A 27,615-nucleotide genomic window follows, 5' to 3' on the forward strand; every position below is an offset into this window, starting at 1 on the left:
TTCAAGGCCTTTCTCCCTGGCCCTAGGCCTGGGCCCCATCCAGTGGCTGATCTCGCTTCGTCCCTCCCCTAATACACACTGCGCCTCATCCCCGCCCCCCGGGGGCGGGGGGTGCGCTCTTGCCCCTGCCAGGCCGAGTTGGCTGGGGGACAAAGGGTAGTGACGCACTCGTACCCTCCAGGCCCCGCTAAGGGGCGCAGGCCGCGACCTGGGAGGATTTCGGGGGACCCCAGGTAGCCTAGAGCAGGGCGACGGGGGCGTGACAAGACCGGTCCCGCCGCAGGGGGAGGTGCCCCTTTGGAGCCACCGCCCGCCGCGGCCCCTCCCCTCCGGAGCCGGGCGAGAGTCCTGGGCTCTGATTGGGCGGCGCCGGAGGGGGGCCGCGCGGCTCCACCAATGAGAGCGCGCCGGGCGCGGCAGCTGGCGGAGGAGCGAGCGCAGCCTGGAGCCGCGGCGCCGCGGGTCTGAGCTCGGTGATCTCGGGCCTGGGAAGGCGGGCGGGGCGGGGTGCGCGCCGCGGGAGCGAGCGTGGCAGCCCGCAGGGCCGCGGAGACTGTCGTTGGGTGCTGAGGTAGGGGTCGGCTTTGGGAGGGGGGGGACGGTCAAGGGCGGGGGAGCGGGAGGGGACGAACGCCTGATCGTCTGCCCGGAGCCTGTAGGGGAGAGGGATGGTCTGGGAGGTTGCGTCTGCGAAGACAGCCCAGTCCTAGTCCATGCGGGGATCCTCCCCCTTCGGTCTGCGGGGCCCAGTCTTTGGGGTGCCTCCCGAAGCCTGCATCTGTCTGCGCCGGCACCCAGGACCGCATCTCCGAGGGCGCTCCGCGGTCTGCGTCCCTTGCCTAGCTCAGATCTGCGGGACCGCGTCCATACCCGGCGCACTACCCCCTCCCCTGCCCTTGGTGGGAGGCCGTGCCTATGCGGAGTGGGCCCAGACCCGGGCACCCACGTGTGGATCTGCGCGGAGCGCTCCGCCCACACGGCCTTCCCCCGACTCTTCCTGCAGGAGCTGGGGCTGGAGGATGAATGGGACAGATGCAACGCTCTCGTGGCTTCGGCTGCGCTGCGCAGTCCTCCTGGCTGGGGCGGGGGCGGAGGGGGGCGGCGGAGGTGGAGGCTGCGGTGGCTGCGGCCTGACAGGCGCAGAACTGGTCGCAGGGAGGGTGCACACGTGCTCGGGGACCTGTGTGTGGTGTTTGGAGGCGGGTGTGCGTGTGTCACGTGGGCATAGGAGTGTGCCTGTGTGTGTGAGGGGGGTGCATTTACTGGATGGAGTGGTGTATGAGGGCGGGTCACGCGGACATGGGCGTGCGCCTGCTCCGGGAGTGATGTGTGTATGTGTGTCTTCGGGGTACAGGAGTGTGTAGAGAAGGTTATGTCCCAGGTCACAGGACTATGTCTCGGTGGGCACATATGGGGTTTATATCCGCCATGGGGCCGGGGAGTCTGCAGGAGCAAACAGCTTGTGTCCTTGAGGATGCACTGGTCGCCCCCACATCCCTCACTCTTCCCTCTAAAGCATACAGATGGAGCACCCACCAAGTGCCAGACCGTATCCTAGGCCCACAGACTGGGGACCCCTGCCTCTTCCTTGGCCTCTTTAGTCCCCACAGAGGGCAGAGGGATCTTTTTTTAAAATCGCATCCAACGCAGTCACTCCCCTACTCAGACCCTTCCTCTGGCTTTTGAGATTTCCTGGTCTCTGTCTGTAAAGACCCCCAGGGCCAAGCCCTGAATCCCAGCCAGGAAGTGGCTCTCTGTCATACACTGTGTGACCTTTCATCACCTCCTCTGAAACTTTTACTCAGCGATCAGGAGCTTAAATGCCACCTCCTCCAGGAAGCCATCCCTGAGACCAGGCACAGTGAATGACTGTGCTTTCTCTTCGAGGTTGGAACTATGCTTGCCATCAGGTACCTCTCACACATGAACACCCCACTCCAAGGACATTGGCCTCCTTGCTGTTCCTCAAACAGCGTGATCACCATCTTATCTGGCTGCATTGGGTCTTAGTTGTGGCACACGGAATCTTTGAATCACATGGGATCTTTCGTTGCAGGATCTTCAGCTCATGGACTCTATTTGTGGCACGTGGTCTTAGTTGCTCAGCGGCATGTGGGATCTTGGTTCCCTGACCAGGGATGGAACCCATGTCCCCTGCATTGCCAGGTGGATCCTTAACCACTGGACCACCAGCAAAGTCCCTGGGCTTCACTCTTGCTTCCTCTCAGACAACTGTAATTTTTTTCTCCACTGCATGTACCACTTGACATGCCATCTGTTAATTCCCAGCTTTCTTGTTTGTTGCTTCTTGTCCCACTAGAAGTTAAACTTCACTGAAGCAGGGACTTTGTCTTTTTGGTTTGCTGCTTTGTCTCCTGGCACCTAGCACCATGCCTGGGCACATACGGCAAGTGCTCAATTGCGTTTTTTTGTCGCGTGAATGAATGGCTCTGGGTTCCCTGGCTACTTCCCAGCCTCTGAGCCCCAGTCTCCTTGCTGCTCAGAGCATGGTCTCCTGCTCTTCTGTCCTTCAGATTCCAAGATTCTGGAAGGCCAGGTCTGGAAGAACTGAGACAAAATTAACTTGCATGTTAGCAATATTCCCTCTAGGAAGTGGTATGGAGGATGGGGTGGGGTGGGATTGAGGTGTGAGCCTGGGGGTGCGTGGCAGGTATGGAGGAAATAGTGGGGAAGGAAAGTGGAGGGCTGGATCTGGACTTTTTAAGGATTTAGGTTTGGTGACCTCACTCAGCTGTGGGGAGATCAGGGAGGAGATGTCTGAATTGTCCTCTAGCAGCCAAGGAGAGGGAGGTGTGTTCCTGGCAGAAGGCACAGCCTGTCCGAAGGGCTGGCAGCACAAGAGAGTCTGCAGTTTGGGACTCGCAGCCAGAATGGAGAGTAAGTGGGGTTAGGTTCAGGGGTTAAGGATGGGCAAAAGGGAAACAATGGGTGATTAGGAGAGCTGCTGGGCTTCTGGCCTGGGAGAACTGGGAGGACGGTGGCACTCGTCTTTGTGATGGGCACAAGGGAGGAAGAGCAGACTCGAGGGAAATGCTGAGCTGAATTGGAACCGAGTTGCCGGGGAGCACCGAGGGGAGGAGGCAGCTGGCTGGAAGGAGTTGGGCTGGAGGCGTGGACCTGGTACAGAGGATGAGGAGGGGCAGGGGGAGGAGGGAGGGCCTGGAGGACCTCAGCAGGAGGCGCTGAGGATGTGCCGAGGGCTGCTGGGCTGAATTAGGCGCAGAGCCCACCTCAGTGGCTGGGGCCTCCCTGGGGATGGTGGGAGGGGGCGTCGTCACAGCAGGCATCCTCCAGCATGACTTGGCACCAGACGCCTGGGCCTCCCCCGAGGGGACTGAGTCATCCCAGGCGGAGGCGGGAGCCGCGGAGGCCACCCGTTGCCAGGGCCATCCAGACACTTGTCAGGAGCATAAACACAGCTCCGGTGAGGCAGCCCAGGGATACCAAGGCCATCTTCGATGTCTGGTCCCAGGGGACCAGACCACCTCCTTACAGCTTTCCCTTCTGGCCTGTGCCCTGGCAACTAGGGCCATGGTTTGTCTTGCCTAGATGGTAGCTGGGCCCCTGCTCAACCTGGCCCTGAGATTCCCAGCGGCCTTCCAGAATTCAGGGCGAGGTCTGAAGACATTCATCCTAGGCGAGGTTGCTTGAATCAGTATGGATGAAAGCAAGATATGCCTGCTCTGTCCTCTTCTGGGCCTCCTCTGAGGGACCCATGTGATGAGGTTCATCTTGAAGACGAGATCTGGTCCTGTGGGGTCTGGAGCCAAGGTCTGCATCCCCTGTGTGCTGTGGGCTAAGTCCCTTCAGTTATGTCCAACTCTGCAACCCCTTGGACTGTAGCCTGCCAGGGTCCTCTGTCATGGCATTTTCCAGGGAAGAATACTGGAGTGCATTGCCATGCCCTCCTCCAGGGGATCTTCCTGACCCAGGGATCAAACCCAAGTCTCTTATGTCTCCTTCATTGGCAGGCCTCCTGGGAAGCCCCCTGCATCCCTTAGGAGCAGCCAGATACCTGGGAATGAGGTGGGGATGAGGGACATAGCCTGGAAGGAGAAGTCTGAGCTGGGTAATGTGCCAGGTCATCCTGGAGCCAGGGGTAGATATGGGGCTGTACTTTGTGGGCTTTTTTGTTTGTCTTTGTGTTTTTAAGAGTAACTTTTTTTTTCTTTTTCTTTTTTGTCTGCACTGGGTCGTTGCTGCTACATGTGAGCTTTGTCTAGTTGCAGCAAGCAGGGGCTACTTCCTAGTTGTGTGCATGAGCTTCTCTTGTTGCAGAGCACAGGTGCACAGGCTTCAGTAGTTGTGGTACACAGGACTAGTTGCCTTGAGGCATGTGGCATCTTCCCCACCCAGGGATCGAACCTGTGTCCCCTGCATTGGCAGGCGAATTCCCAACCACTGGACCACCAGGGAAGTCCTTGAGGCTGCACTTTGTATGCACAACAAGGCTCTCTCTCCCGGTGGCTATGACATAAACGTATCCTAGCCCCACATCGCTCAGGCACCATCTGCTGCAATATCCACAGTCTCATCCACTTCCTCCCATAGCCCTGGGAGGTGACAGGATAGGGGCTATCTATCCTACTCACATGTGAACATGCTGAGGCTCCAAAAGTTCAATGAAGTGTCCAGGGCAACACAGTCCCAGTCTGGGAGGACAGTTGGGGATCGCTCTTCTCAGTGAGGAAGGGCCTGAGCCTGGCCTTTCTCAGCTGCAGGACCAAGCTGGTCCCTAGGAGGCCCCCCATGCTCTGCCCTGGGTCTGGCTGTCAGCCTGTCTGTCCTTCTTTTTTGCCCATGTGGCTCCTAGCTAGCCGCCGAGTCAGTTTCTATACAGTGTCTATGGAGGTTTCGGCTTGGGCAGGGCCCTGAGAAACGCCCTGGGTGAGCTCCCAGAGAGGGGTGGGTCCTGCCCAAGACATACAGCCCAGCCCAGCAGGCAGCCCCGGGCTGGGGGACAAGTGACTGCGTGGGAATATGGGAAGTTCCAACTTGCCTTTCTGAGATCAGGTTCCCATGGCGCCCAGCAGGTGCAGGGCCCACCCCTCTGCCCCCATCCTGGGGCACGGGTACGCGAAGACCTCAAGACACACAGTGCACATGAACACGCTTAGCCACCGCGTGCAGACCACAGCCACAGATTTTTGTTTCCGGGCAGATGGGCTCCTGTGTGCGGAACCCCCTCCACCCCCCACCCCCCGACACACACACACTGTCACCCCGAGCTGACAGCCCTGCTCTCACTTGACGCACACCCTCACACACGGCGCCAGGCCCTGTCGCCTGGACACAGGCAGGAACCTGGGGCCTCCCCGGGGCGCCTCCCGCATAGCTGTGCTTAGTCACCTGAATCTGATCCAGGCGGGAGGAGTGTGGCGGGCCTGACGTCAGCTCTCACAGCTGCCTCTGCCGCCCGCGCCTCCATCTGGGCCACCGCGTGTCCCACGCAATCACAACAACAGCAACACAGCAACTCAGATTTACGGGGCTCCGTTAGGGGCGGGCCTGGTTCTGAGCCCGGTGAGGGCGTGCCTTCCTTAACTCCTCCCAGCCACCTGAGCAGGGATACTGCTGCTAACCCCACTCTGCGGATGGGGAAAACCCAGGCACAGAGGTCGGTCACCTGCCCGTGGATGGGCACACCGCCAGGAAGGGGCGTTGGCCTGGCAGCCTGGCTTCAGAGCCTGCGTCCTAAACCAGGGAACAGGGCCCCAAAGTGGAGCAGGAAGGGTCTGCCCTGACCTGAGTTGTGACCCCAGACCCACCCCTGTCCCTTGCTGGGCCCTACTTTCCTCATCTGAGAAAAAAAAGGGGGGAGTTGAAGGAAGATGGCCTGTGGCCAGGGTGATAGCTTCGGGGAAAATCATATGCAAATTTGATGGGCTAGGCAGCCTGTGGCCTCTGCCTGTGATGGTTCTCAGTCCCCTGGGTTCCTGCTGGAGACCAGAGGACAAGAGCTCCAGACACTGCCATCCATTCCTTGCTGTGGGCTGGGGTCTTAAGCTCCTTGGGGTTCCCTCTCTCCTCTCTGCTTTCCCATCTGTGTAATGGGGCCAGGACTGTAATGATCACTATAGCAAATATTTATTGAACTCCTACTATGCCTCAGGGACTGCTGCAGAGGCTAGAGGTCTTATGGAGACGAGACAGACAAGAACCCTAATCTGTGGAGTTTATGTGGGAGAAAAAGAATCTACAGAGTGAGGGGGAAGGGTGGCAGGGTGGGCCAGGCTTGGAGGGTTCCTTTTAGCTCTGGCTTCTTTCTTCTTGCAACCATCTTGTTCCTAAAGCCTTTCTGATGCTCTAATCCCATTCCATCTCCTCCAGGGAGGCCTCCATGATGCTCCAGCCCTACTTACTTCCTCACCTACTTCAGAGAAACCTTCCCAATGTTTTTGTCCATTTGCCACTCTAACCTCCTCCAGGGAGGCCTCCCTGATACTCACATTCCCCTCACTCCTTTAGGTCCAGTGTCCATATCTTTTCTGTTGCCAGTCTAGATTTCCTTCCCCCCTGCCTTTCTGCATGCCAACATCAGCTCCACCAGGCTACCACTCATTCAATACTTTGGGTGTCAAACACAGGGGGTCTGGACCATGCCCTTACCCACAATCCATTGCCAAGTCTTGTGTGGCCTTGGGAATCTGGGAAGGTCCTGCATCTGTAGTACAGATGGGAAGACTGAGGCTCAGAGTTGGGAAGGAGCTGCCCTGGGTAGGTTGGAGGCAGGACTGGAACCCAGCCCAGGCTCCAGTGGACTCCAGTGAGCCCAGCCTCCTTGACATCTGTCAAAGCAAGGTGATGGGGGGATAAGGAGTGAGATAAAGACCATGTTCTTGAAATTGTTCTGTGGTAACGGTGCAAGTTACCACCAGACAGGAAGGGCAGAGGGTCAGAAGTCCACTTACTTCCTTTTCCGGAGAAGATACCGAGTCTGGTCTAGGAAGGGGGAGGGGCACTGAGTGGGGTGGGGCCTGTGCTCAGCCCTGGGCAGAGATGGAGTCCCAGCCTGAGTGTCCGGGTTCAGCTCGGGGTCAGGGTTCAGCCCGGGGATGTGGTTGAATGTGAGGGCTGGGACCGGACACTGGAGGTTGGTTTGGGCCTTGCTGGGGGCTCAGACTGCAGTAGGACCAGGAGGCAAGGCCAGACCAGGGGAGCACCTCAACCTGAACAGATGAGGTGAACATTTTGGCCACATGAATAAACTGGAAGGAAAAACCAGGAGAAATAAGTGCAGTGAAGTCTCTCTTCACTGTCATCAGAGCAGCAGCCACCTCCTCTAAAGGAGCCTGTCCTGGGCTGCAGGCTCTGCTGGGGCAGAGAAGGGAGCGATGGGAGACTTGCCCTGTGGCCCTGGAGAAGCCTCCCTGGAGAAGGTGCCAGGGTGGGAGAGGCAGGAGCCCCAGGGAAATCTTCCTGGAAGCAGCGACAGGGGTGGAGGGGGGGACCTGAAGCATCAGGAGCTCAGCTCGGCTTCAGGCAGTACAGTGGCGGCGGCAGCAGCCTTGGAATGCTCTGCTGTCAAGGGGTGGAGCTGTGAGTCACTGGGCTGTCTGCTGGATGGGGGCCCGAGCTGACCCTGGGTTCTGTTTCTGCCAGTGCCGCGAGGCCTCCAGTTCTGCCCATGTCTGTCTGTTCTGACTCCAGGATATCAAATTCTCCCTGCTTTCCTGTAAAGCCAGCAAGACTGATGTGCCTGTTTTACAGATGGGAATACTGAGGTCTCAAGGGCAGATGTGCAGCAGAGCCAGATGCGTTCCTGGAATTCCTTTTTTTTTTAAAAAACTGTATTTTTGGCTGTGCTGGGTCTTCACTGCTGTGCAGGCTGTTGTCTGGTGGCAGCACACAGGCTTCTCATTGCGGTGGCTTCTCCTGTAGAGCATGGGCTCCAGGGCCCTGGGCTTCAGTAGTTGCTGTTCCCAGGTTCTAGAGCGCAGGCTCAACTTCAGTAGTTGTGGCTCATGGGCTTAGTTGCTCCACGGCATGTGGGTCCTCCCAGATCAGGGATCGAACCTGTGTCTCCTGCATTGGCAGGCGGATTCTTTTCCACTGAGCCAGCAGGGAAGCCCCCTGGCATTCCTTTAGTGAGGAGGGAGACCTCAGTTTGGATGCTGGCGACCCAGGCAGAGAGAACAGTAGGGCAAAGGCATGGAGGTGGGACTCACAATTTGTGGCTACGGTGGGGGTGGGGCCTGGGAATCTGACCTCCTTGCTCGGTGGCCAGGACTGGAGCCTTCTCTGCCCTCTTAGGTTCCCCATAAGGCTGCACTGAGGACCCCCTTGACTGTGGCAATGGAGGGGGGGCCGGCGGTCTGCTGCCAGGACCCTCGGGCTGAGCTGGTGGAGCGAGTGGCAGCCATTGATGTGACCCACTTGGAGGAGACGGATGGCAGCCCGGAGCCTCCCAGGAACTGTGTGGACCCTCCGTCACGGGCCAGAGCAGCCTCCATGATCCCCGGCGTTGCTTCAAGACACCCTGCAACCCGGCCCAGCCTCTCAACAAGGAAGCTCTCCCTTCAGGAACGGCCAGCGGGGAGCTGCCTGGAGGCCCGGGCTGGGCCTTACGCCACAGGGCCTGCCAGTCACATCTCCCCGCGGGCCTGGCGCAGGCCCACCATTGAGTCCCACCGCGTGGCCATCTCGGATGCAGAGGTTGGTGGAGCAGAGCTAGGGGGTGCCCGTGAGCTTCTCAGCAGTCCTCAGTGAAGACCCTTCGCTGTTCCTGCCCCTGCCACACTGCTGTCCAGACGTTGGTGTGCATACCCCCAGAGCCGAGGAACTCACTACCTCTCTATGTGGCCTCTTCCCACCCAGGGGAGCTCCATCTGAGCCAGCTGCTGCTGCCTGCTATTAGTCCCACCATTCCCACTCCCAGTTGAAGCCTAGGAAATAGGTCCCTCCCTTATTCCCTCACCCTCAGGCCCAAGAAGTCCATTTAGAGATTCGAAGATAGACAGTGTGTTCTCCTGTCCCCCAAGTCTTCCCCAGCTTGAGCCCCCCACTTCTAACCCTGCCTCATAGAGTCTGCTGTGACTCACAAACTGCCAGCCTGCTCCCAGCCCCTGGGCTCCCACTGGCTCTGTCTCTGCGTCTTAGATCTAAAGTGAACCTAAGTACTGAGCAACCTGCAGATTTTAGAGGCCGAGCCAGGTCCCCTGTCCAAAGGTTGTCCTCATCTTTCTTGTCTATGCAGTCTCCTCATTCAGCTGCTTCTAGAAATACTTGCTCATGGGTTTCTCACATCAGGGTCTCCCAGCCCCCAGTATCCAGGTGGAAATTAGTGCATTTTTCCCACCACTTCTCAGGGAGCAAAGCACAGGCAAATTTCACCATTCACATCTCCAAACATTATCCAAGTCTTGTAGCTTTTGGTATCACTTTTGGTGTTGGCGCCACCTCACTTCCCCATCTAAACTTGAAATGTCGATGAGGCCCCGGGGCCTGAGGATGAGGGGCCTGGGGCCAGGATTGGGCCCTGCAAGTGCACCTGGAGTGCTGCTTCTGGATCAAGCTCCACCTGATGGCCCCTCTCTTTCCCCCACCAGGACTGCGTACAGCTGAACCAGTATAAGCTGCAGAGTGAGATTGGCAAGGTAGGCCTGGGGGCAGGCCAAGAGCAGGGGGAATTTGTCTTGGGGTTTGCGGAGCCAGCCTGTCTGGATCCTCCATGATTCCCTCTCCTCCTCCGGGAATGTGAGGCTGAGCCAAGAAGGTCCTACCCTGGATGTGAGGGAAGTTTTGTCCTTTACAGGGGATGGGAGATAATTCTTGATTCCTGACTCCCTAGAGTTTGATACGCTTATTTATTTATTGACTGTCCTGGGTCTTCCTTGCTGCATGGAGTTTCTCTAGTCGTGTTGAGCAGGGGCCACTTTTTGTTGCAGTGCATGGGTTTCTAATTTCAGTGGCTTTTCTTGATATCAAGCATGGATCTAGGCTCACGGGCTTCAGTAGCTGCGGCTCACAGGCTCCAGAGTGTGGGCCCAGTAGTTGCGGTACATGGGCTTTGTTGCCCCATGGCATGTGGAATCTTCCTAGACCAAGGATCGAACCCTTGTCCCCTACATTGGCAGGTGGATTCTTACCCACTGCACCCCTGGGGAAGTTCTCCTCAGTTTTTGATGGAGGGGACTGGGGAAGGCATAGAGCTGTGCTGAGCCCAGCAGGGGCAGTGACCTGGGCATGGAGTCCTCCCTTCCTGCCTGAAATTTATACCCACAGGTCACCAGGGTTGAGATGGGATGTGGGAGGAGATGGGGGGAATGAGCAGCTCGGGCTCCCCTCCCCCTCTCCCCCTAGTCTTGGGGGAGGCTGCCCTATCCAGCAGGGGCTGACCTGTGCCTCTTTGCAGGGTGCCTACGGTGTGGTGAGGCTGGCCTACAATGAAAGTGAAGACAGACACTATGTAAGTCTGGGGAAAGGAGGGAGGTGTCGCCTACACTGGGCCCTAGAAGATTGGGGGGTGGGCAGAAGCTGTGCCAAGACGGTGCACAAGGCTGCCTGTGAAGGGAGTAATCTCCCTGTCCTTAGTAGAATGCAAAGGGAATGAGCTTCTGGACCCTGGGAATATGCAAGCAGACGCTGGATGCCTCCGAGGGAAGAGCTCCAGAAAGGGTTGTTGTGGGAAACAGGGATAAGGCCTAAGGTTCAGTCATGGCCACCTCCTAACTCAGTGTGACTGCAGCCGGTCCACACGCTCAGGGCCGTGTGCCCATGAGCCTTTCTGGACTTCAGTTCACATGTAACCAGTCTGTTCTAATCCCTGGTGGCATCACGTCAGTGACATCTCTGCCCCTCCTTCCTCAGGCCATGAAAGTTCTTTCCAAGAAGAAGTTACTGAAGCAGTACGGCTTCCCACGTGCGTATCTGTCTGGTCCTGTGCGTGGGAGCTCCTGGCCTGGGGACGAGGGGGAGACCTCAGAGGCTAGCTTTGTTAGGACTAGGGGGTGGACAGGGAGAGAGTGAGCAAAGGCCTGGTGGTGGGACTGTGCTTGGTGGGTTGACGCCAAGGCCAAGGTCTTGCAAGATTCTTGCTTAAGGCTGGCTACAGGGCTGCAGTGAGGCCCAGTCTCCTGTGACAGGCTGGACTGTCGTTCCTGATCATAGGTCGGCCTCCCCCCAGAGGGTCCCAGGCTGCCCAGGGAGGCCCAGTCAAGCAGCTGCTGCCCCTGGAGCGGGTGTACCAGGAGATTGCCATCCTAAAGAAGCTGGACCATGTGAATGTGGTCAAGCTGATCGAGGTAGGTGGCGAGCCGGTGAGGCCTATGGAGTAGCCCTCGGTGCAGGGGGCACCTGGCATAGACCCAGGGATTTTGCTAAGGGAGGTGTGCCAAGGCCAGGGCCAGAATTGGGGTAGGGATGGCCAGGAGGCTTCTGGGGCCAGTTGAGACTGCTCTGGGATGTTCTCAGGTTCCCATGGAGGGGACGAGCTGCTCCAGAGACAAGAAGTGAGCCCCATGGCGAAGGGGAGAGGGGAGGGTGCTGTGGACCAGGGTCAGGGGCCAGTGGTTTCTGAGGCCTCATCAGCCTCGTGCTGGCACAGGTCCTGCTCCATCATCTGGGGTGGTTGCAGAGCACACAGTGGGTCCTGGGGCTGGCAAGCACCCCTACCCCATGCCTCCCCAAGTCACACCGCTGTGTCTGCTCCTTCTCACCAGGTCTTGGATGATCCAGCTGAGGACAATCTCTATTTGGGTGAGTGACCCAGCTCATCCCCAAAGTAGCTTACTCGGGTCGGTCCAAAGGCTCCCCAGGGACACACTTGACCTTCAGATGGGCCTTGTGAAATGAACTGACCTACTAGGGACAGGGAGGAAAGACATGTTCTCAAGTCCCAGATTCTCTTCTCAGCCCTGCTGAGCCAGACTCAGGATATCCAGTTAGAGTCAACCAGTGTTCCCAAACCCCCACGCCACTGATTGGAGAGACAGTAGATCAGGCAGATACAAGAAGTAGGCAACGTGATGTGGATTCCCAGGCCCTAACTGATAACTCCATGCCTCAGTTTCCTCACCTGTAAAATGGGGATAGTAATGGTATCTACATCATAGGGTTGATGTGAGAAGTAAATGAGTTATTACAAGTTATTACAAGACACATTAGCTATTGTTGCTAGTAACAGTAATACTGATGTTGTTACTTAAGTCCCTGATGCTTGATTCAGGGTTGGGCTTAGAAGCTTTCAAGGAATGGGCCAAAAGGAACACGGGCTAAGGAGTTAGAGGCCAAGGCTTTAGCCTCCACTCCCTCTCCTACCTGCCCCTTCTCTGAGACTCAGTTCCCCCTGTTAAAGGCATTCATGCTGATGCTTCTCACTCGGCACCTAAAGTTCCAGTGAGGCAAGTTCATAGTATACCCACTCTCAGCCATTTATTTCCTCTGATACCCTGGGACCCCTCTCCTGTCTCTCCCTCAAGTATGCCTGGATGCCTGCCCCCTATCCCACCCTCCAGAAGGGGCAGGGATCTTGGCATTGACTGTGTTTTCAGCCTGGCTGCAACTTACCTACTCTTCTTTTCTCCTTTCTTTCAGTGTTTGACCTCCTGAGAAAGGGGTGAGTTCCCCATCGCGTTCAGGCAGGCCAGGTCTTCCTTTCCCTCCCCGTATCCCTAGTCCTAGGGTCAGCTACTCTAGTGAAAGAAAGAGGCCCAGGCTCTGTCCTTAGGGAGCTGTGGCCTGGGTTTGGGGGTGGGGTGGGGGAAATGGATGGGAAATGAGAGACCAAGAAGATGATTCTTTGAAGGCTGATGGGGTCAGTGAGGCTGGAATAGTCAGGGAGGCCTCAGGAAGAGGGGGTGGACTTCCAGCCAGGCCTTGAAGAATTGGAAGAAGATTTTGATGCTGGAGCGAGAGAAGAAAGGAAAAGTAGAGAGATGAAACTCAACTCTCACCTGTATTCAAATCACAAAAGAGTTCTTTCAGTTTTACACATTTTGTGAGTTAGGTAGTTGGGACTTCATTCACTCCCTTTTTACAAGAGGGGAAGCTGAGGTTCAGAGAGGGTAAGTTGCTTGCCCAAAGGCACACAGCGAGTCGCTGATGAAATCTAGGGTTCTAACTCATGTCTGCCTTGTCTAACCTTCTCAGGGTATGTGCAGAGCAGCTGACGTGGAGTAGTGGGTGCAGGGCTGGGTGGACTGGGCTCCTTAACCGCTAAGGTCTTGACTATAGGCTGTGACTTGTCTCTCTGTCTGGGAGGCGCTAAAGACCAGTTCCTGCAAGAGACAGGGAATGTCCTTTAAGACTCAGGGGCTTTCAGCAGTTTTTATCTCTGTTCCAAGTAAGAAAGTTTTACATTGCCATTCATGTCTGTAATTGAAACCAAAGTTTTCTAAAACAGCATATATCCTTATTACATGTGATGTACTCTAGTATATAGGACTTTATTAGAAAAAAAAAGAAAAAGCAGTAGCCACCCACTAAATGGATTTCATGACCTTCTTTGTCCTGGACCTACAGTTTGAAAAACAGCTGTAAATGGAATCTTTGCAACTGTCTGATTGTTGATAATTAAGTACTTAGAAGAAGGCATACCAAGCCAATCAGAAGTAAGATAAAGCTAATTTGAAATTGTAACGATTGAAAAGGGAAATGTGCATCTATGTGTATTTTCAAATTTTCTTTATATGAGAGAAAAAGCTACTATCTTGTGTTCCAGGGACCCATTCGAGCTTAGAGGGCTCCTGAAATGTCCCAAGAAGTTTGTAGGGCCCAGTGAAGGGGAACCTGCCATCTACTTTTGCTCATCCTAATTCCAGCTAAACACCCCGCCCTCCCGACAGGCCGGTCATGGAAGTACCCTGCGACAAGCCCTTCCCCGAGGAGCAAGCTCGCCTCTACCTGAGGGACATCATCCTGGGCCTTGAGTACTGTGAGTGAGGGGCTGCCTGCCTCCCTGGGCTGGGGACCCGAGAGGGGGACGCAGGAGGGGCTGGAGCCCAGGGTGAGCCGGCTCTGAGCCGTTCCTGTCAGTCAGTGCTGATCTGCCAATCATCTTTAGCTGGGGGGGGGGGGGGGGCGGGGGCGGGTCAATGGGCCTGTGGGCGGGGCCGAAACCTCCTGAGCAGGTAGGGTAGCGGCAGATTTCACTGGGCATGCGCCAGGTCCTTCTGGGGGCCTGCTTATTACAGCATAGGTGGATGTTCTTCCTGTATCTCAAGCTCAGCATCTCACAGGGCATCAAGAGCTGTGGGAAGGAGTTTGTGTCCAGCTGCTTGAGGAAGTCAGTCCTGGCATGGAACCGGCGGGTGGTAGCTGAGTGGGTTTACTGTGAGGCACCCTAAGGTGATGGAGAGCTCAGGAGGGAGGATGTTAGCTTAGCCTCTGTCTGGAATTCATTTATTCATTCATTTATCCATTTATGAGCACCTAGTAAGTGCCAGTTGGGGGCATGTGGATGCCAAAGACCCGGAAGAGATCTCAAGGATCTCACAGCCTAGTGGGAGAGACAGGAACCTGAGCAGTGCCTGCCAAGACTGGGGAGGCGCAGGAGCTGTCGGAGCACTAAGGGACCAAGGGAGGCTTCCTGGAGGAGACCACTTATGAGCAGGGTTCTGAAGGACGAATAGGAGTTCACCAGCCAGTTTGAGGCATGGTGGGAGGGTGTACCGCATAGCAGCGGCATAGAGGGGAGTAGGCATGTACTCTCTGAGAAGGGGGAGTTCAGTTTGGGTGAGTCCAACCAGGGAGCCAGGGATGGGGAAAGATGATGCTGGAAGCACTGTCCCGGTCACACCTTGAGGGCTGGGAACGTCAGTGCAGAGGACGTTCATGATTTTATCCTGTCAGCCCTGTGAGACCCAGAGGGCTTCGAGCAGGGGAGGCGAGTGATCGGATTTGTGTCTTAGAAAGCTCTGTCTGGCAGCTGTGTGGCGGCTGGATGGAGGGCAAGAGGCGGCCAACTGGTTAAGGAGGAGGCTGGTTTTGCAGCCCAAGTGACAGATGGTGAGTCCTGGATTAGAGCTGCGGCAGTGGGGAGCAGATGTGAAGGAGGTGGGGTGGCCGGCACCGGGTGACTCTCTGGTCATAGGGAGAAGGGGGCCTGCACGCACCTAGGGTCCTGGCCTGGTTTGGGGAGTGGGATACATCCCCCCTCTGAATCCTCAGCTTGGTTTATCAGAAGCATCTTCTCTCCCTAGGGGACCAGGTGAGGGCCAGCTGAGGTTTGACCTGCAGTGAATGTCTGTCTCATTTGAGCCACTCCAGTGCCTTCATGTTAATGTTGTCTTTGTACGTATGGAGAAACTGAGGCACAGAGAAAGAGGGCTTTGCAGAAAGTCCCTACAAGGGCCTAGAGGTGTGAGAGGAGGGCATTTCAGCCTGGTGTGGTTGCGGCAGATGCAACCCTACACCAGCTTGGCTTCCACCCACTTCCTGTCCTGGGCCTGTTGTCTCTCATCCTCTCTCTGCAAAAAAAAAAAAAAAAAAAAGCCAAGCTGATCCCATCTGACTCTTGGGTAAAGCCTCATCAAGACCTAGCTAATCACGGTCGATGAAGGGCTTTCTGGAGTGGATAGGACAGCACCAGGGGCTGGACAGGCAGACAAGTGGAGACACCGGGTGCTGAAGGCCCACCTTGTTGTGATCCGTGCCTGAGAAGGGGGAGTTGAGGCTCCCTGTGCTCTGGGAGGCTCCGGCCTGACTCACAGATGGGGCCAGTGCAGCCATGCAGGTAGGAGAAGCAGTCGGGTCTGGAATATATCTGAGAGGTCCAGCTCATAGGACTTGCTGATGAATTGGATGTGAGATCTGAAAGAAAGAGGGGTTTTTGGCTGAGCAACTGGTAGTATGGCCTTTAATCTAATGGGAGGGACTAGACAAGGTACAGGGTTGTTTGTTTGGTGGTGATTGCAGATAGAGAGGTCAAATTCTGCATTAAATATGTGTTTGAGGGACTTCCCTAGGTCCAGTGGTTAAGACTCCACGCTCCCAATGCAGGGGGCAGGGATTTGATCTCTGGTCCAGGAACTAAGATCCCATATGCTGCATAGTACAGTGAAAAAACAAAAATGTGATCGAGAAATATTGGGATATATATTGAGATGTCCACAGGATGTCCATTTGGATAAGGAGCTGAGAATTCAAGGGAGAGGCTAGAATTTGAGCCCACTTTCCATGGTCAAATATAGAGCCTCCTGGGCCCCATGCTCGAATGGGTGTGTGTCAAATGATTCACGTGTACCTGACACATGAGAGGAGAGTGCTGTAGAGTCGTGGGTTCTGTTGTTATTTATTTTTTTTAATGCTTTTTATTTATATATTTGCTTTTGGCTGTGCTGGGTCTTCGTTGCTGCCTGGGCTTTTCTCTAGTTGCTGTGAGCGGAGGCTGCTCTGTAGTTGCAGTGTGCGGGCTTCTCAATGCAGAGGTTTCTCTTGTGGATCGAGGGCCTCCAGGTGCGTGGGCTTCAGTAGCTGTGGCTCTCGGGCTTAGCTGCTCAGTGGCATGTGGGATCTTCCTGGATTAGGAATCGAACCTGTGTCTCCTGCACTGGCAATCAGATTCTTTACCGCTGAGCCACCAGGGGAGCCCCTCTATTGTTATTATTATCCTTTTGCCCCCCACCCCCAGCCACCCTCTCCTCCTCCTCTCCCCTCCCCTGCCCTCTTTCCTGTTCCATCTTCCCTTGTCTTCATCATCCCGGGATGTGGTGGTCCAGGGGAAGGTATTTGCTGAGTGGCGAGCTCATAAGTGCAAGGCTGTGGGTGAAGTCGGTGCCTTTTCTCTGCTGGGACATCTAGGGCTATCTCAGTCTGAGCTGCTCGTCTCTTCCCAGCAATGCTGGACCCAGGAAGCAGGGTGGGCACTTAGCCTACTAGAGCAGGCTGACCATTAACCCAGCCATGTTCATCCTGGAGGTCCCAAGGACTGGCGTGCCCTCCCTCTCTAAAACCCCATTGGCCCAAAGTTCCAGGGCTGAGGGCAATACCTCTGCAGGATACCCCACCCTCAATCCAAGAAGCAGTGGCAGCTGTGACAGGCTGCGTAGGGGATGGAACTGGACGCAGGTTTGTTTGTTTAGTTGATTTATGCAGCTGTGTGAGGTCTTAGTTGCGACACACAGTGTCTTCAAGTCTTCGTATGGCATGCAGGACATTTTAGTTGCAGCATGCGAACACTTAATTGTGGCATGTGGGATCTAGTTCCCTGATAAGGGATCGAACCTGGGCTCCTTGCATTGGGAACACAGAGTCTTAGCCACTAGGCCACCAGGGAGTCCCAAAGTATAGAAGGATTTTGATGGGCTTTGAGCCTGCAGACAGCACTCACATGGGGGGACCAGGGAGGGCCTATGGAGACCCTCTTCCCCAGTTTCCTTTGACATCCACTCAATGGCAGGGGCCTTGACTGCCATGGAGAGAGCACCAGGCTTGGAGTTCCAAGATTCCTAAGAGTCCAGGCTTGGCTCTGTTACTAACAGCCTGAGTTAGTGTCTTCACTGCATAGCTGAGCAGGGGGCCCTGACATCTTCTTCCGAGGTCCTCATGAGACGAGTGTGTGCAGGGGCCAGGAAGTCCCAGCTGCTTCTCTCCTGGAGTTTGAGGGCGCCTCCAGGGCCAGGCAAGGGCCAAGGGGGCAGTTTTGGGTGAAGGGGCCCCAGGCCGATGCTTGAGCTGCCTCTCTCTGCAGTGCACTACCAGAAGATCATCCACAGGGACATCAAGCCATCCAACCTGCTTCTGGGGGACGACGGGCATGTGAAGATCGCTGACTTTGGTGTCAGCAACCAGTTCGAGGGGAACGACGCTCGGCTGTCCAGCACAGCTGGGACTCCAGCATTCATGGCCCCTGAAGCCATTTCTGACTCCGGCCAGAGCTTCAGTGGAAAGGTGGCCCCCAGCGTCCGGTCTGGGTTGGGGTTTAGGTGGAGGGGTGGGGGAGCATGTCATGCCATCCCATGTCTAACCTGGGGGAGCCAAGGTCCTTGTGTCTCAGGAGTGAGCACCAAACGGTCCTCTCCCCCGGGTTTGCCTCTTCCTGGAGTCCAACAAGAACCCCAGCTTGGGTCTCCTCTCGTTCTCCAGCACAATGGCCCCCTGCAGAAACTTCCCACCAGCTGCTCTCTGTTGAGTTCTGGGCTGGGATGTGGGACAGTCAGAGCTCGGATGGCCCAGCTCCCTGCCCTCTGGTCCTGGTGAAAGGACAGGAGAACTCCTGTCTCGGGGGATGTCGGAGGCTCCCCTGACTTCTGAGGGTATGGCAGTATTTGAACTAGGCCTTAAAGAATGGGGAGAATTTACAGGAGGTGGGGTCCAGAGAACATACCAGAGAACAGAGGGGCGCAGTGGCATTTGGGCAGAGTTTAGAGGGTCTGGAAGTTTGGGCTTGGTCCTAAGTGACAGAGGCAGTGGCAAAGCTTTCCGAGCAGAGGCTGTGATTCTGTATTTCCCCGGGCTCACACCCTGTTATCCCCTGTGGAGTGCTGGCTGCCCCCCTGTGGTTCTGCCATGGAGGAAATGGTTGAGGAGTTTGGACATGTGTGTCGATATGAAGGTCAAGAGATGGATGTAAATAGAGATTTTTTTCTTTTTATTTTAATTAATTTTTATTGGAATAGAATTTATTTACAATGTTGTGTTAGTTTCAAGTATGCAGCAAAGTGAATCAATTATACATATACACATATTAGGTTATTCCTATATAGGTCATTTTATCCCATTTGCCTTTTCACTGTTTCTCCCTGTATTTGTGGAAGTTGGAGACATTATCCCCCTTTACCGCTAAATACTGCCAGGGATATTTTCTGAGAACAAGGGCATTCTCTTACATAACCTCAGTACAGTTATGAAAGTTAGGACATTTATGATCAATAAAAGACTGTTACCTAATCGACCTTACTCAGATTTCATCGGTTGCCCCCATGCTGTGTCCTTTAATGCCTTTTCGTTTTCTGGTTCAGGATCCAATCCTGGGTCAGTCACTGCATTCACTCTTCCTGTCTCTTTGGGGTCCTTTAATCTGGAAGAGTGGCTTGGCCTTGGCATTTTTGAAGCGAACAGGCCTGTTATTTTGTAGACCAACATCAGTGTGCATTTGTCTGGTGTTCCCTGATTGGATTCAGATGAGGCATCTGTGGCAGGAATGTGTAGGTAGAGATTTGAGGATCACTCACATAAGAGAGAAAGCAGGTATGAGAAGAGGAAGTGGGGTTCCAGAAGTGGGAACTTTCCAGAAGTGGGCACATTCGAATCCAGGGTGCAGGGGAGCCCCGAGGAGTTGTGGAGGTAGCTGAGGGCCAGAGGCTGTTCTGGTGTCAGAAAGAAGGTGGATGATGGCTTCTCCAGGGGATCATCAGCAAGAGGGATGACTTCTCAAAGCGAGAGCTGGTTTAGCAAGTATAAATTCAATATTCTGGGGTGCATCAGTGTTATGAGTACTGCAAATGTGACCTTGTAGACGAAGTGGGTTTTGCACTGTTCTGTTGGAAACACATCTAGTTTGGGCCCATTCCAAGGAATCTTGGAAACCCTGGAGGGCAGGGGCCCTGCTCTGGCCACCCCCATGTCCGCAGTGCTCAGCACAGGGTCTGGCATAGAACAAGGGCCTGGGAGTGTTTGTTGAATGAATGCATGACAGGGGAAGGAGGTCTCCTGCTTGCCTTCTCCCATGGCCCACTGGAGCTGAGTGAGCAAGGGGTGTGTCTATTCCTTTTGGGGGACTGATGTGAACTGTTTCTCTCTAGGCCTTGGATGTGTGGGCCACAGGGGTCACGCTGTACTGCTTTGTCTATGGGAAGGTGAGTGCTGGGTGGGCTGGCAGAGCTGGGGCTGGCCCACACCCCCGGCACCATGGGTTGGGCAAGCTGAGCCAGGATGCATGATAGATGTAGGCTGTGCCCTTGTGTCCTGAAGTAAAGTGACTTTGAAAGAGCCCACTCAGCTTAGAAATGATGGAAGGAAAAGGGGCATTTCTATTTTTCTCATGTCCCCTTGTCCTCTTGGAGGGGATGGCTTCATGTGCGGGAGTCCTGGGTCAGCAGAGCTCCCACAGAGGTTAGGTGGTGGTCTTACCACCACTCCAGCCTGAGTGCTCCTTGTCCTTCTATCCTTCAATGCCGTTCATTCATTCATAAATTCACTCACTCCTTCATTCATTCAACAAATTGTCCTTGACACCTGCTCTGAGTCAGGCCGGACATCTGACCTTGACATGGCCTAGTTCCCTGTCCAGAGGTGTTCCCACTCCAGGGACCGCACTGAGGCACAGGACGGAATCTCAGGGAGCACGTTCCCAAACCTTAGGCCCTGGCAGTGCAGGCCTTGCTGCAAGTGGCTGTTACACTGGCAGGTACACAACCCCTGGTTCCCTCCATGACACACTCATTCAGTCCATGTTTGCTGGGCATCCCCTGTGGGCCAGGCCCTGATGAGGCCCCCCCCATCCGCATCTCATGAGGAACCCAGAGCTGCCCCCAGTAGGCTGAGGCGCTGGGCCCGCATCCTTTGTCTCTTCCCCCGCAGTGCCCGTTCATCGACGATTACATCCTGGCCCTGCACCGCAAGATCAAGAACGAGGCCGTCGTGTTCCCTGAGGAGTGAGTTGTCCAGTTGTCCACCACGGGCCCCGCCCACCCCCGGGGAGGCGTGTCTGAGTCTGAGCAGAGCTTTTGTCCTTCCAGGGCCCTGCCCCAGCCTGCAGACCTGGAGGTGGGGGTGCTGCTCCCTGGGAGCAGATGGAGGGAGATGTGAGAGGGTCCCAGACACCTGGGTCGGATGTCCTTGTACCGACGGGAACTCTGAGCCCAGGAACGGGGCAGGGATGACCCCAGGTTACATGCTCATCTGCTCCTTCACTGAAGGCCTCCATGAGATCAGTGACATCACCCCCATGTAGACCCTGCACCCACGGGGAACTACCACCTTCTCCACACAGGGTGGGGGGCTTCATGACCCCAGTGCGCTCCCCCGTTTCACAGATGGAAAAGTGGAGGCTCAGTGGGCCTCGGACTTGAAGCCACTCCTTCCGCCCTCCCCCTTCCTTTGCGACTGAGGTCTCTGAGCCCAGAGGGACTGTTTGGAGAGGCCCCTGCGCTCATTCATGCTTCTGATCAAAATGCTGGTTACGGCAGCCAGCCTGCGGCCCCTGGTGCTTCACATTTCAGAGCCCTTTTGCCTTTTGCTGAGTGCCCCGGGCAGGTCAGAAACCGACCTGGGAGTGGTCCTCTGTGCTCCTGCTCCCTCTCGCCCACTTCCTGTCTGGCTCCATGCCTTGTTGAGTCCGCCTCTTACATTTCTTTCGGCTCCGTTGCCAAGTGCACCTCCTACCTGTCCCCTGCCTCGTCCAACCACCACGGGCAGGCAGAGTGACCCTATAAAGCGCAACAAATCTCACCTTATCTCCTGCTTCAAGAATAGGCACGCCCTAGCCCGGGCATTCAGTGACCCCCGGGTCCCACTCCTTGTTCACCCACCACATGGCTCCCCGCCCCCCAGCTGCCACCCCCCGCAGCACTGGCTTCAGTCCCTTTCCTCTGACTGCTGTCTCCTCGCCCTTCCTCCTGCTATGCATCCTCCCCAGCCCAGGAGTTTTAAAAGGGATTAGGAATCTAGGCCGGCAGAGGGAGCCAAGGTCATAGTCCTAAGAGTAGGTTCCTTCTGCCAAGAATTTAAGTAGCAATGAAGCGTGAAGCCTGGGCAGAGCCGGCCGAAGCTGATGTGGGCTGAGCCCTGCACCCTTCCCAACGAGCCTTGGCCCTGCCCTCACTCTTGATGTGGGGCTCGGGCTGGGGAGTGAGGTGGGGTGATGCGGGCCTTCGTTTCCTCCTCTGTCCAGGGAGTACTCTCCCTGGCCGCCTCCCCGGTGGAGGAAAGAAGATGGGGGTGGGGTGAGTGGGGCTGAAGGCCCCCTGGAGTCCCTTAAAGTGACTCTTCTCAACTCATCCTTATCGTCTCTGCCCCCTGCGGGCGGGTGTCTAACACCCATGGGAGCCTCTTTGGGTCTGTGACCTCTGCCCCCTGAGGGTGACTGCTTTACGTCGTACTCAGGGGAGAAGGCTATCCGTACCCTTGTTCTGAAACTCTCTCCTTCCACCTTGGTGCCTCGGGGGCGTCCCTCCCATCCTGCTCTCTGAGACCTGAGGGTCAGCAGTGTCTCTGCCCTGTGTGTGTGTGCTCAGTCATGTCTGACTCTTTGTGACCCTGTGGACTATAGCCCACCAGGCTCCTCTGTCCATGGAATCTTCCAGGAATACTGGAGTGGGTTGCCATTTCTTACTCCCGGGGATCTTCCTGACTCAGGGATCGAACCCGCGTCTCTGGCATCTCCTGCATCGGCAGGCGGGTTCTTTACCACTGCGCCGTGTGTCAATTCAGGGAAGCCCAGACCAGGGTAGGTTGAAGAGTTGGGAAGGAAAGGACCATCAGCTGTCTCTCCCTTGTCTCCTTCCTTCCTTTTCTTTAGGCCAAAGGTCAGCGAAGAGCTCAAAGACTTAATCCTGAAGATGCTAGACAAGAACCCCGAAACGAGAATTGGGGTGCCAGATATCAAGGTGCTGGGCTGGGCTGGGCTGCAGAATACAGGCCTTGGTTTCCCCGTTTGGGGAGCCTTACCCTGGAGGCATGTGTGTGCTGGGTTGGGGCTTGTGGCCTTTGGAGCCTCAAGGGGACTGCTGGTGGAATGCCCAGGTCCTTTGCTGGCCGGCGTCTGTCACCGGGCCCTGACCCTCCCCGTCCTCTCCTCCACAGTTGCACCCCTGGGTGACGAAGAATGGGGAGGAGCCCCTTCCCTCGGAGGAGGAGCACTGCAGCATGGTGGAGGTGACGGAGGAGGAGGTGAAGAACTCGGTCAGGCTCATACCCAGCTGGACCACGGTGGTAAGTGGATGGGGGCAGAAGTCGCCAACTCCTGGGAGGGCCTGGCAGCGGGCGTGGCCACCACCTGAGATTTGCTGTGTGCTGGGCCCTGTGACGGGACTGACGGCTTCCTGCTTGGCCAGCCCCGTTGCTGGGCCTGAGGCCACTGCAGACCCACAGGAACAAGGTCACGCTATTCAGTCTCATGTTAGGGAGACCAGGAGGCGTGGTGAAGAGAGAGAATGATTTAAATATACTGGCCCTTGCTGAGTGTCAACATTCAGCACGACTGGAGAAGCATTTCCTTCCTTCCTTCCTAAGGTTTATTGAACTTCTGCTATTTTCCAGGCATTGGACTAGGTGCCAAGGACATGACAGGGGAAAGGCCTCAGATGCCTTTGATTTGGAGAAGTGACCCTGGGGCCCCCACACATCAGGCGGACACCACCTGTGTGCTCCCCCTGCTCTCCTGTCAAGTTTTAGATTTTCTCATCCTCCTCTGGACATCTTCCACCTTAACGGTTGGAAGTTATTAACATAGCCCCTGCTGGCCAGCTGTTGCTTTTTTTTTTTGAGGTGGGGGGCGGGGGACACTAAGAGTCCTGGCCTGCCCTGTGCTGAGGTTTCGTGGTGAGTCAGGGTGAGCACAATGCCAGGAGAGCGAGCTGGGGCCTGTGCTGGGGGTGGAGTCTGGTCTGTGCACTTCATGCCTCCCTACTGGGTCCAGGGCCAGCTAGGGCCAGTGGGCTAAAGGTCCCTGCATTCTATAGAGCTCTGGGGCTGTATGGAGTCCCTGGAATGATCAGCTCCCATAGGGTCCATACTGCCACATCCCTCATCTTAGCTACCATTGTCTCTCTCCTGAACCACTGGAATTGCCTCCCAGCTTGTCCCCCTGTTTCCACCCTTGCCCCCCACCTACAGTAAATGCTCAGCTCAGCAGCCAGGGTAGTCTGGTGACCTGGTCATGTCATCTCTCAGCTCAGACCCTGCACAGCCTTCCTGTCCCCCCTTTCCCTGCCAACCTCCTCTCTTCCCTCCATTCTCTTGGTTCCAACCATGCACTACGGAAGCTGCTGCCCCAGTGCCTTTGAACGTCCTTTCCCTCTGACTGGGACTCTCCCGCTCCCGTGTCCACAGAGCCGCGTCCTCACTCTCTCCAGGTCTTCACTCCAGAGTCACCCTGTCGTGAGACATGACCCTTCCAGGCCCCCTAATCAAAAATTCCATCCTCCTCTTTGTCTTACCTTATCCCCCTTCCTTGTTTTATTCTTTCCACCTGAGCCCTTACCACTAATGAACATATGCTCTACTCATCTGTCTTATTTACTGCCTGTCTCCTCAACTGGAATATAAGCTCCATGAGGGCAAGAATATTTGACTCAGTGTGGTCCCTGTGCCTAGAATCATGTCTGGCATATGTAGGTGGTCAATATAACACTTGTTGATGGAAAGAAGGAAGGAAGAGATGAAGGCACCCTTGGCGCTATGCACATGTGTGAGAGTTGGTGTGCACGTGGGCAGGGGTGATGGAGCTGTCCTTATAGCAGGAGGAGGGACAAAGTCACGGAGCTGGGGTTAGGGGCCTGTCCCCTGTCGACACCCCCCCACACCACTGCCCAGCCCAGGACAGCCTCCCCTCCACTCCATCCTTAGCCAGAAGGCATTTCCTCACTGCACTCCCTGTGCCCTCTGCCTGGTGTTCCAGACCCTTCCTGGTCTGCTTCTGGCCTCGGTGTCCCTCCCCTACACACCAGGCTCCTCACCATTTCCAGAATCCACCCTCAACCACCTTCCCTCCATGCTCCTGCCCTTTCCTCTGCTTGGGATGCTTCTCCTTGTCCTGCCCCAGGAAAGGGAACCTCAGCAGGGCCACCCAGCTGCCTCCCCGTCTGGAAGTGAGGGTAGAGGCTGCCCATGTGTCTGGGAACCTGGGGGCCTGTGTTCCTCATGCTGGTATGTCTTCCCTAGATCCTGGTTAAGTCCATGCTGAGAAAGCGTTCCTTTGGCAACCCTTTCGAGCCCCAGGCACGGAGGGAAGAGCGATCCATGTCCGCCCCAGGAAGCTTACTGTCGTAAGTACTGGTGGGCTGAGGCCTGCCGGGCGCTCCCTGGGGTGGGGTGGGGGCTGTGGCATATCTCCTCACTCTGAGCATCACCAGGCTGAGCCCTGAGCCTGGGGACTCAGCCAGGCCTCACAGCAGGGCCCCGTCTGCACCTGTATTCTCAGTCCCTGGCAGCCTAGTTGAGGCTTCCAGACGGGCCTTGGGTCTGCTCTTTGTAGAAGGCTGGCTTGTCTTGGAGGCAGGGACTGCCTCCTCCTGGTCTGGGGGAGTGTTCGCTGCGTTTCGGAGTGGCCTGTGCAATCTCTGGTCATTGCCGAGGCCGTGTGCCCAGTCAGCACTTCTGTAAACGCTTAGCCAGCAAGTAAGGACAGGCTGACCGATGACGACGGGCCAGGAAGGAGGAACCCCCATGGCTGCAGGCTCCCTCCTGACAGCCAGGCCTGTGCATTCACCACCTCCTGGGAGAGGGCCGGAAAGCAGTTCCCCAAACCTCCGTGAGCCCTGTCCTCAGCTCTTAGGCCTTCTTCCTCTGAAATAAAAGTCAGTTTGGGGTGCTGGCAAGCCCTGCTGGAGTTTATGCAGAGGCTCGCAGGAAGAAGGCAGTGAGGGGTCCTGGGCCTTGGGGAGCACGCCTTCTCCGAAGAGCATGTGGGGAGGCACAGCCCCTTCACAGGCTGCAGGAAGGCGTGCTCCCCGGGGAGGTGAGCAGCAGCCACCGTCCAGGTACCTCAGCCTCTCAGGAAGGGGCAGTTTCGCTTGTGCCATCCAGGGGCACAGATGTGGGTTTTGTTCATGTAAGACCACACTCTTGTAAGTGGGCTCTTCAGACTATTGAGTCCCATCATTGTGGACGAGCTGGTGTCTGCTCCCTGACAGAGGTTGCTCACACTCAGGGAGGTCCTCGTACCAACCTCGTGTCCTCCTCTTGACAAAGGAGGGTTGGGAGGTGGGGGGTGCCTGGGAGAGGCCTTGGCTGTCCTGAGCTTACTGCCTGAAGTGGCCAGGCCTGGGAGACGGAGTCCTTGGCCTCCTCCGGATCTGCAGGCCACAATGCTGGCATTGGGTTTCGTGTAGGGGACCACATATCTACCATCCAAATGGAGCCACTTGTGAGAGTGAAAGAGAAAGCTATTACTAATTATGGCTGGACAGCAGGCAGAGCCAAGACAGGGGAACAAACCTTGACATCGGGTCTCTAGCTCAGTGCCTATGACTCAGCGCCCCCTGGTGGTAGAACAGGTCAGTCACAGGCTAAGGTCAATGACATGCAGCCCAGGTCAATGACGGACACAGGGCTAAATGCCAAGGGTACAACCGAGCAAGGCAGTCATTGTTCTTTTATGAACACGTTAATGGGGAGAGAGGTCGGTTCCTTCATCTGGACTGTGAGAGGATGGGGCTTAACACTTTCTAGCTATAAAATTCAATAATTCTGTGACACTGGCTTCCCCAGTGGCTCAGTGGTAAAGAATCTGCCTGCAATGCAGGAGCTGCAGGAGACACAGGTTCAGTCCCTGGGCAGGGAAGATCCCCTGGAGAAGGACATGGCAACCTACTCCAGTATTCTTGCCTGGAGAAGCCCATGGACAGAGGAGCCTGGTGGGCTATGGTCCATGGGGTTGCAAAGAGTTGGACATGACTGAAACAGCTTAGCATGCACACATGTCACAGGTTTAGTTTTGAAAAGCAGGTTTTACCTCATCAGAGTCCCAACATTTATCCTTGATTGACTCTGTTCTTTATGCTTTGGGATAACTCTATAGTAAAATAAAATGGGATGGATCCTTTTTAAAGACATCAAAACCCACTTATTAATCTTTTTTTTTAAAGGCCCTGGCATGGGGTTGGGGAGAGGATGATATCAGGATGATAACAGGAATCTATTGAATATGGGACAGAATCCCAAGACTGATGAGTAGAATCTGTCCTGTGAACAAAGAAAAAAAAAAAAAAGCAAAACCAAAGCCCTTCTACCCTGGTCCATGGGGTAGAAATCTGGCAAGGCTCCAGAAGTCAGGGTGGGAAGTCCAGACTTCCTTTCCAAGCAACAGGGAGCCATGGAGGGTTGTGGGCTGAGACTATGGGTGGGGGAGCCAGCAAGGGACCACAATGCAGGGGCGGCGAGACCGAGATGAGCTTGAGGGATTTGAGAGATGTGGATAAAAATGCCTATGAGTGTGTATGAGAGTGTCCTCCTGCATGCATGTTCTGACCTCTGAGGTCCCTCTGCCCCTGGTGTCCCCTGAACAGGAAAGATGGGTTTGGCGAAGGAGGCAAAAGTCCAGAGTTGCCCGGCGTCCAAGAAGACGAGGCTGCGTCCTGAGCCCCCAGCATGCGCCCAGGGCCGCCCGGCAGCACGCTCATCCCGCGCCTCCAAAGGCCCACCGCCCTCATGCCAACAGCCGCCCCTGCCGGCAGGGGGCTGAGGACCGTGGCCCCTCTCCCGGCCCTCCTCCCCCGTCTGCATGACCTCCGCGCGCACGTGTCCAGGGACAGGATCGGAATGTGTCACCTGGGGTGTAGGGGGTGGGTAGGGCTCCCACAAGGCCTTTCTCTTCGTCCTGGCTCTCCCTGGCGGGACTCATCCTTTGGGAAAGCTCGGTGCCCGTGGTGCCTTAGAAACCCCGCCGGGCTGGTCGGCGAGGCCCAGGGGCAGGAGGCAGGAAACCGAGAAGAAGAGCTGGGAGCCTGAAGAGGCCAGGTGGGCGTGGCTCCGCGGCCGCACGCGGGAGGCGGG

The 27,615-nt window shown here is 56.0% G+C and overlaps 1 protein-coding gene across 1 annotated transcript; it reads left to right on the forward strand.

The window, feature by feature from the left end:
- The first annotated feature begins 442 nt into the window (after positions 1-442).
- CAMKK1 (calcium/calmodulin dependent protein kinase kinase 1) lies at positions 443-27,615 on the forward strand. The gene is made up of 16 exons (XM_065909512.1): positions 443-571; positions 8,275-8,676; positions 9,570-9,617; positions 10,376-10,429; positions 10,831-10,882; positions 11,131-11,264; positions 11,682-11,718; positions 12,556-12,577; positions 13,806-13,894; positions 17,651-17,850; positions 19,704-19,757; positions 20,482-20,555; positions 22,421-22,508; positions 22,705-22,833; positions 24,784-24,887; positions 27,129-27,615. Exons 2-16 carry the CDS (start codon positions 8,317-8,319, stop codon positions 27,199-27,201), a joined length of 1,518 nt encoding a protein of 505 aa, XP_065765584.1. The 5' UTR covers positions 443-571; positions 8,275-8,316; the 3' UTR covers positions 27,202-27,615.

This window comes from Muntiacus reevesi, chromosome 18 (genome assembly GCF_963930625.1).
Source record: "Muntiacus reevesi chromosome 18, mMunRee1.1, whole genome shotgun sequence".
Lineage (NCBI taxonomy): Eukaryota > Metazoa > Chordata > Mammalia > Artiodactyla > Cervidae > Muntiacus > Muntiacus reevesi.

What these genes read in the sequence shown, in the direction of transcription:
- CAMKK1 (XM_065909512.1), top strand. Translation starts at nt 8,317, where the DNA reads ATGGAGGGGGGGCCGGCGGTCTGCTGCCAGGACCCTCGGGCTGAGCTG. An exon ending in ACTGCTTTGTCTATGGGAAG is followed by an intron (nt 19,758 to 20,481) that starts GTGAGTGCTGGG and finishes CTTCCCCCGCAG; the next exon opens with TGCCCGTTCATCGACGATTA. An exon ending in GCCGTCGTGTTCCCTGAGGA is followed by an intron (nt 20,556 to 22,420) that starts GTGAGTTGTCCA and finishes CCTTTTCTTTAG; the next exon opens with GCCAAAGGTCAGCGAAGAGC.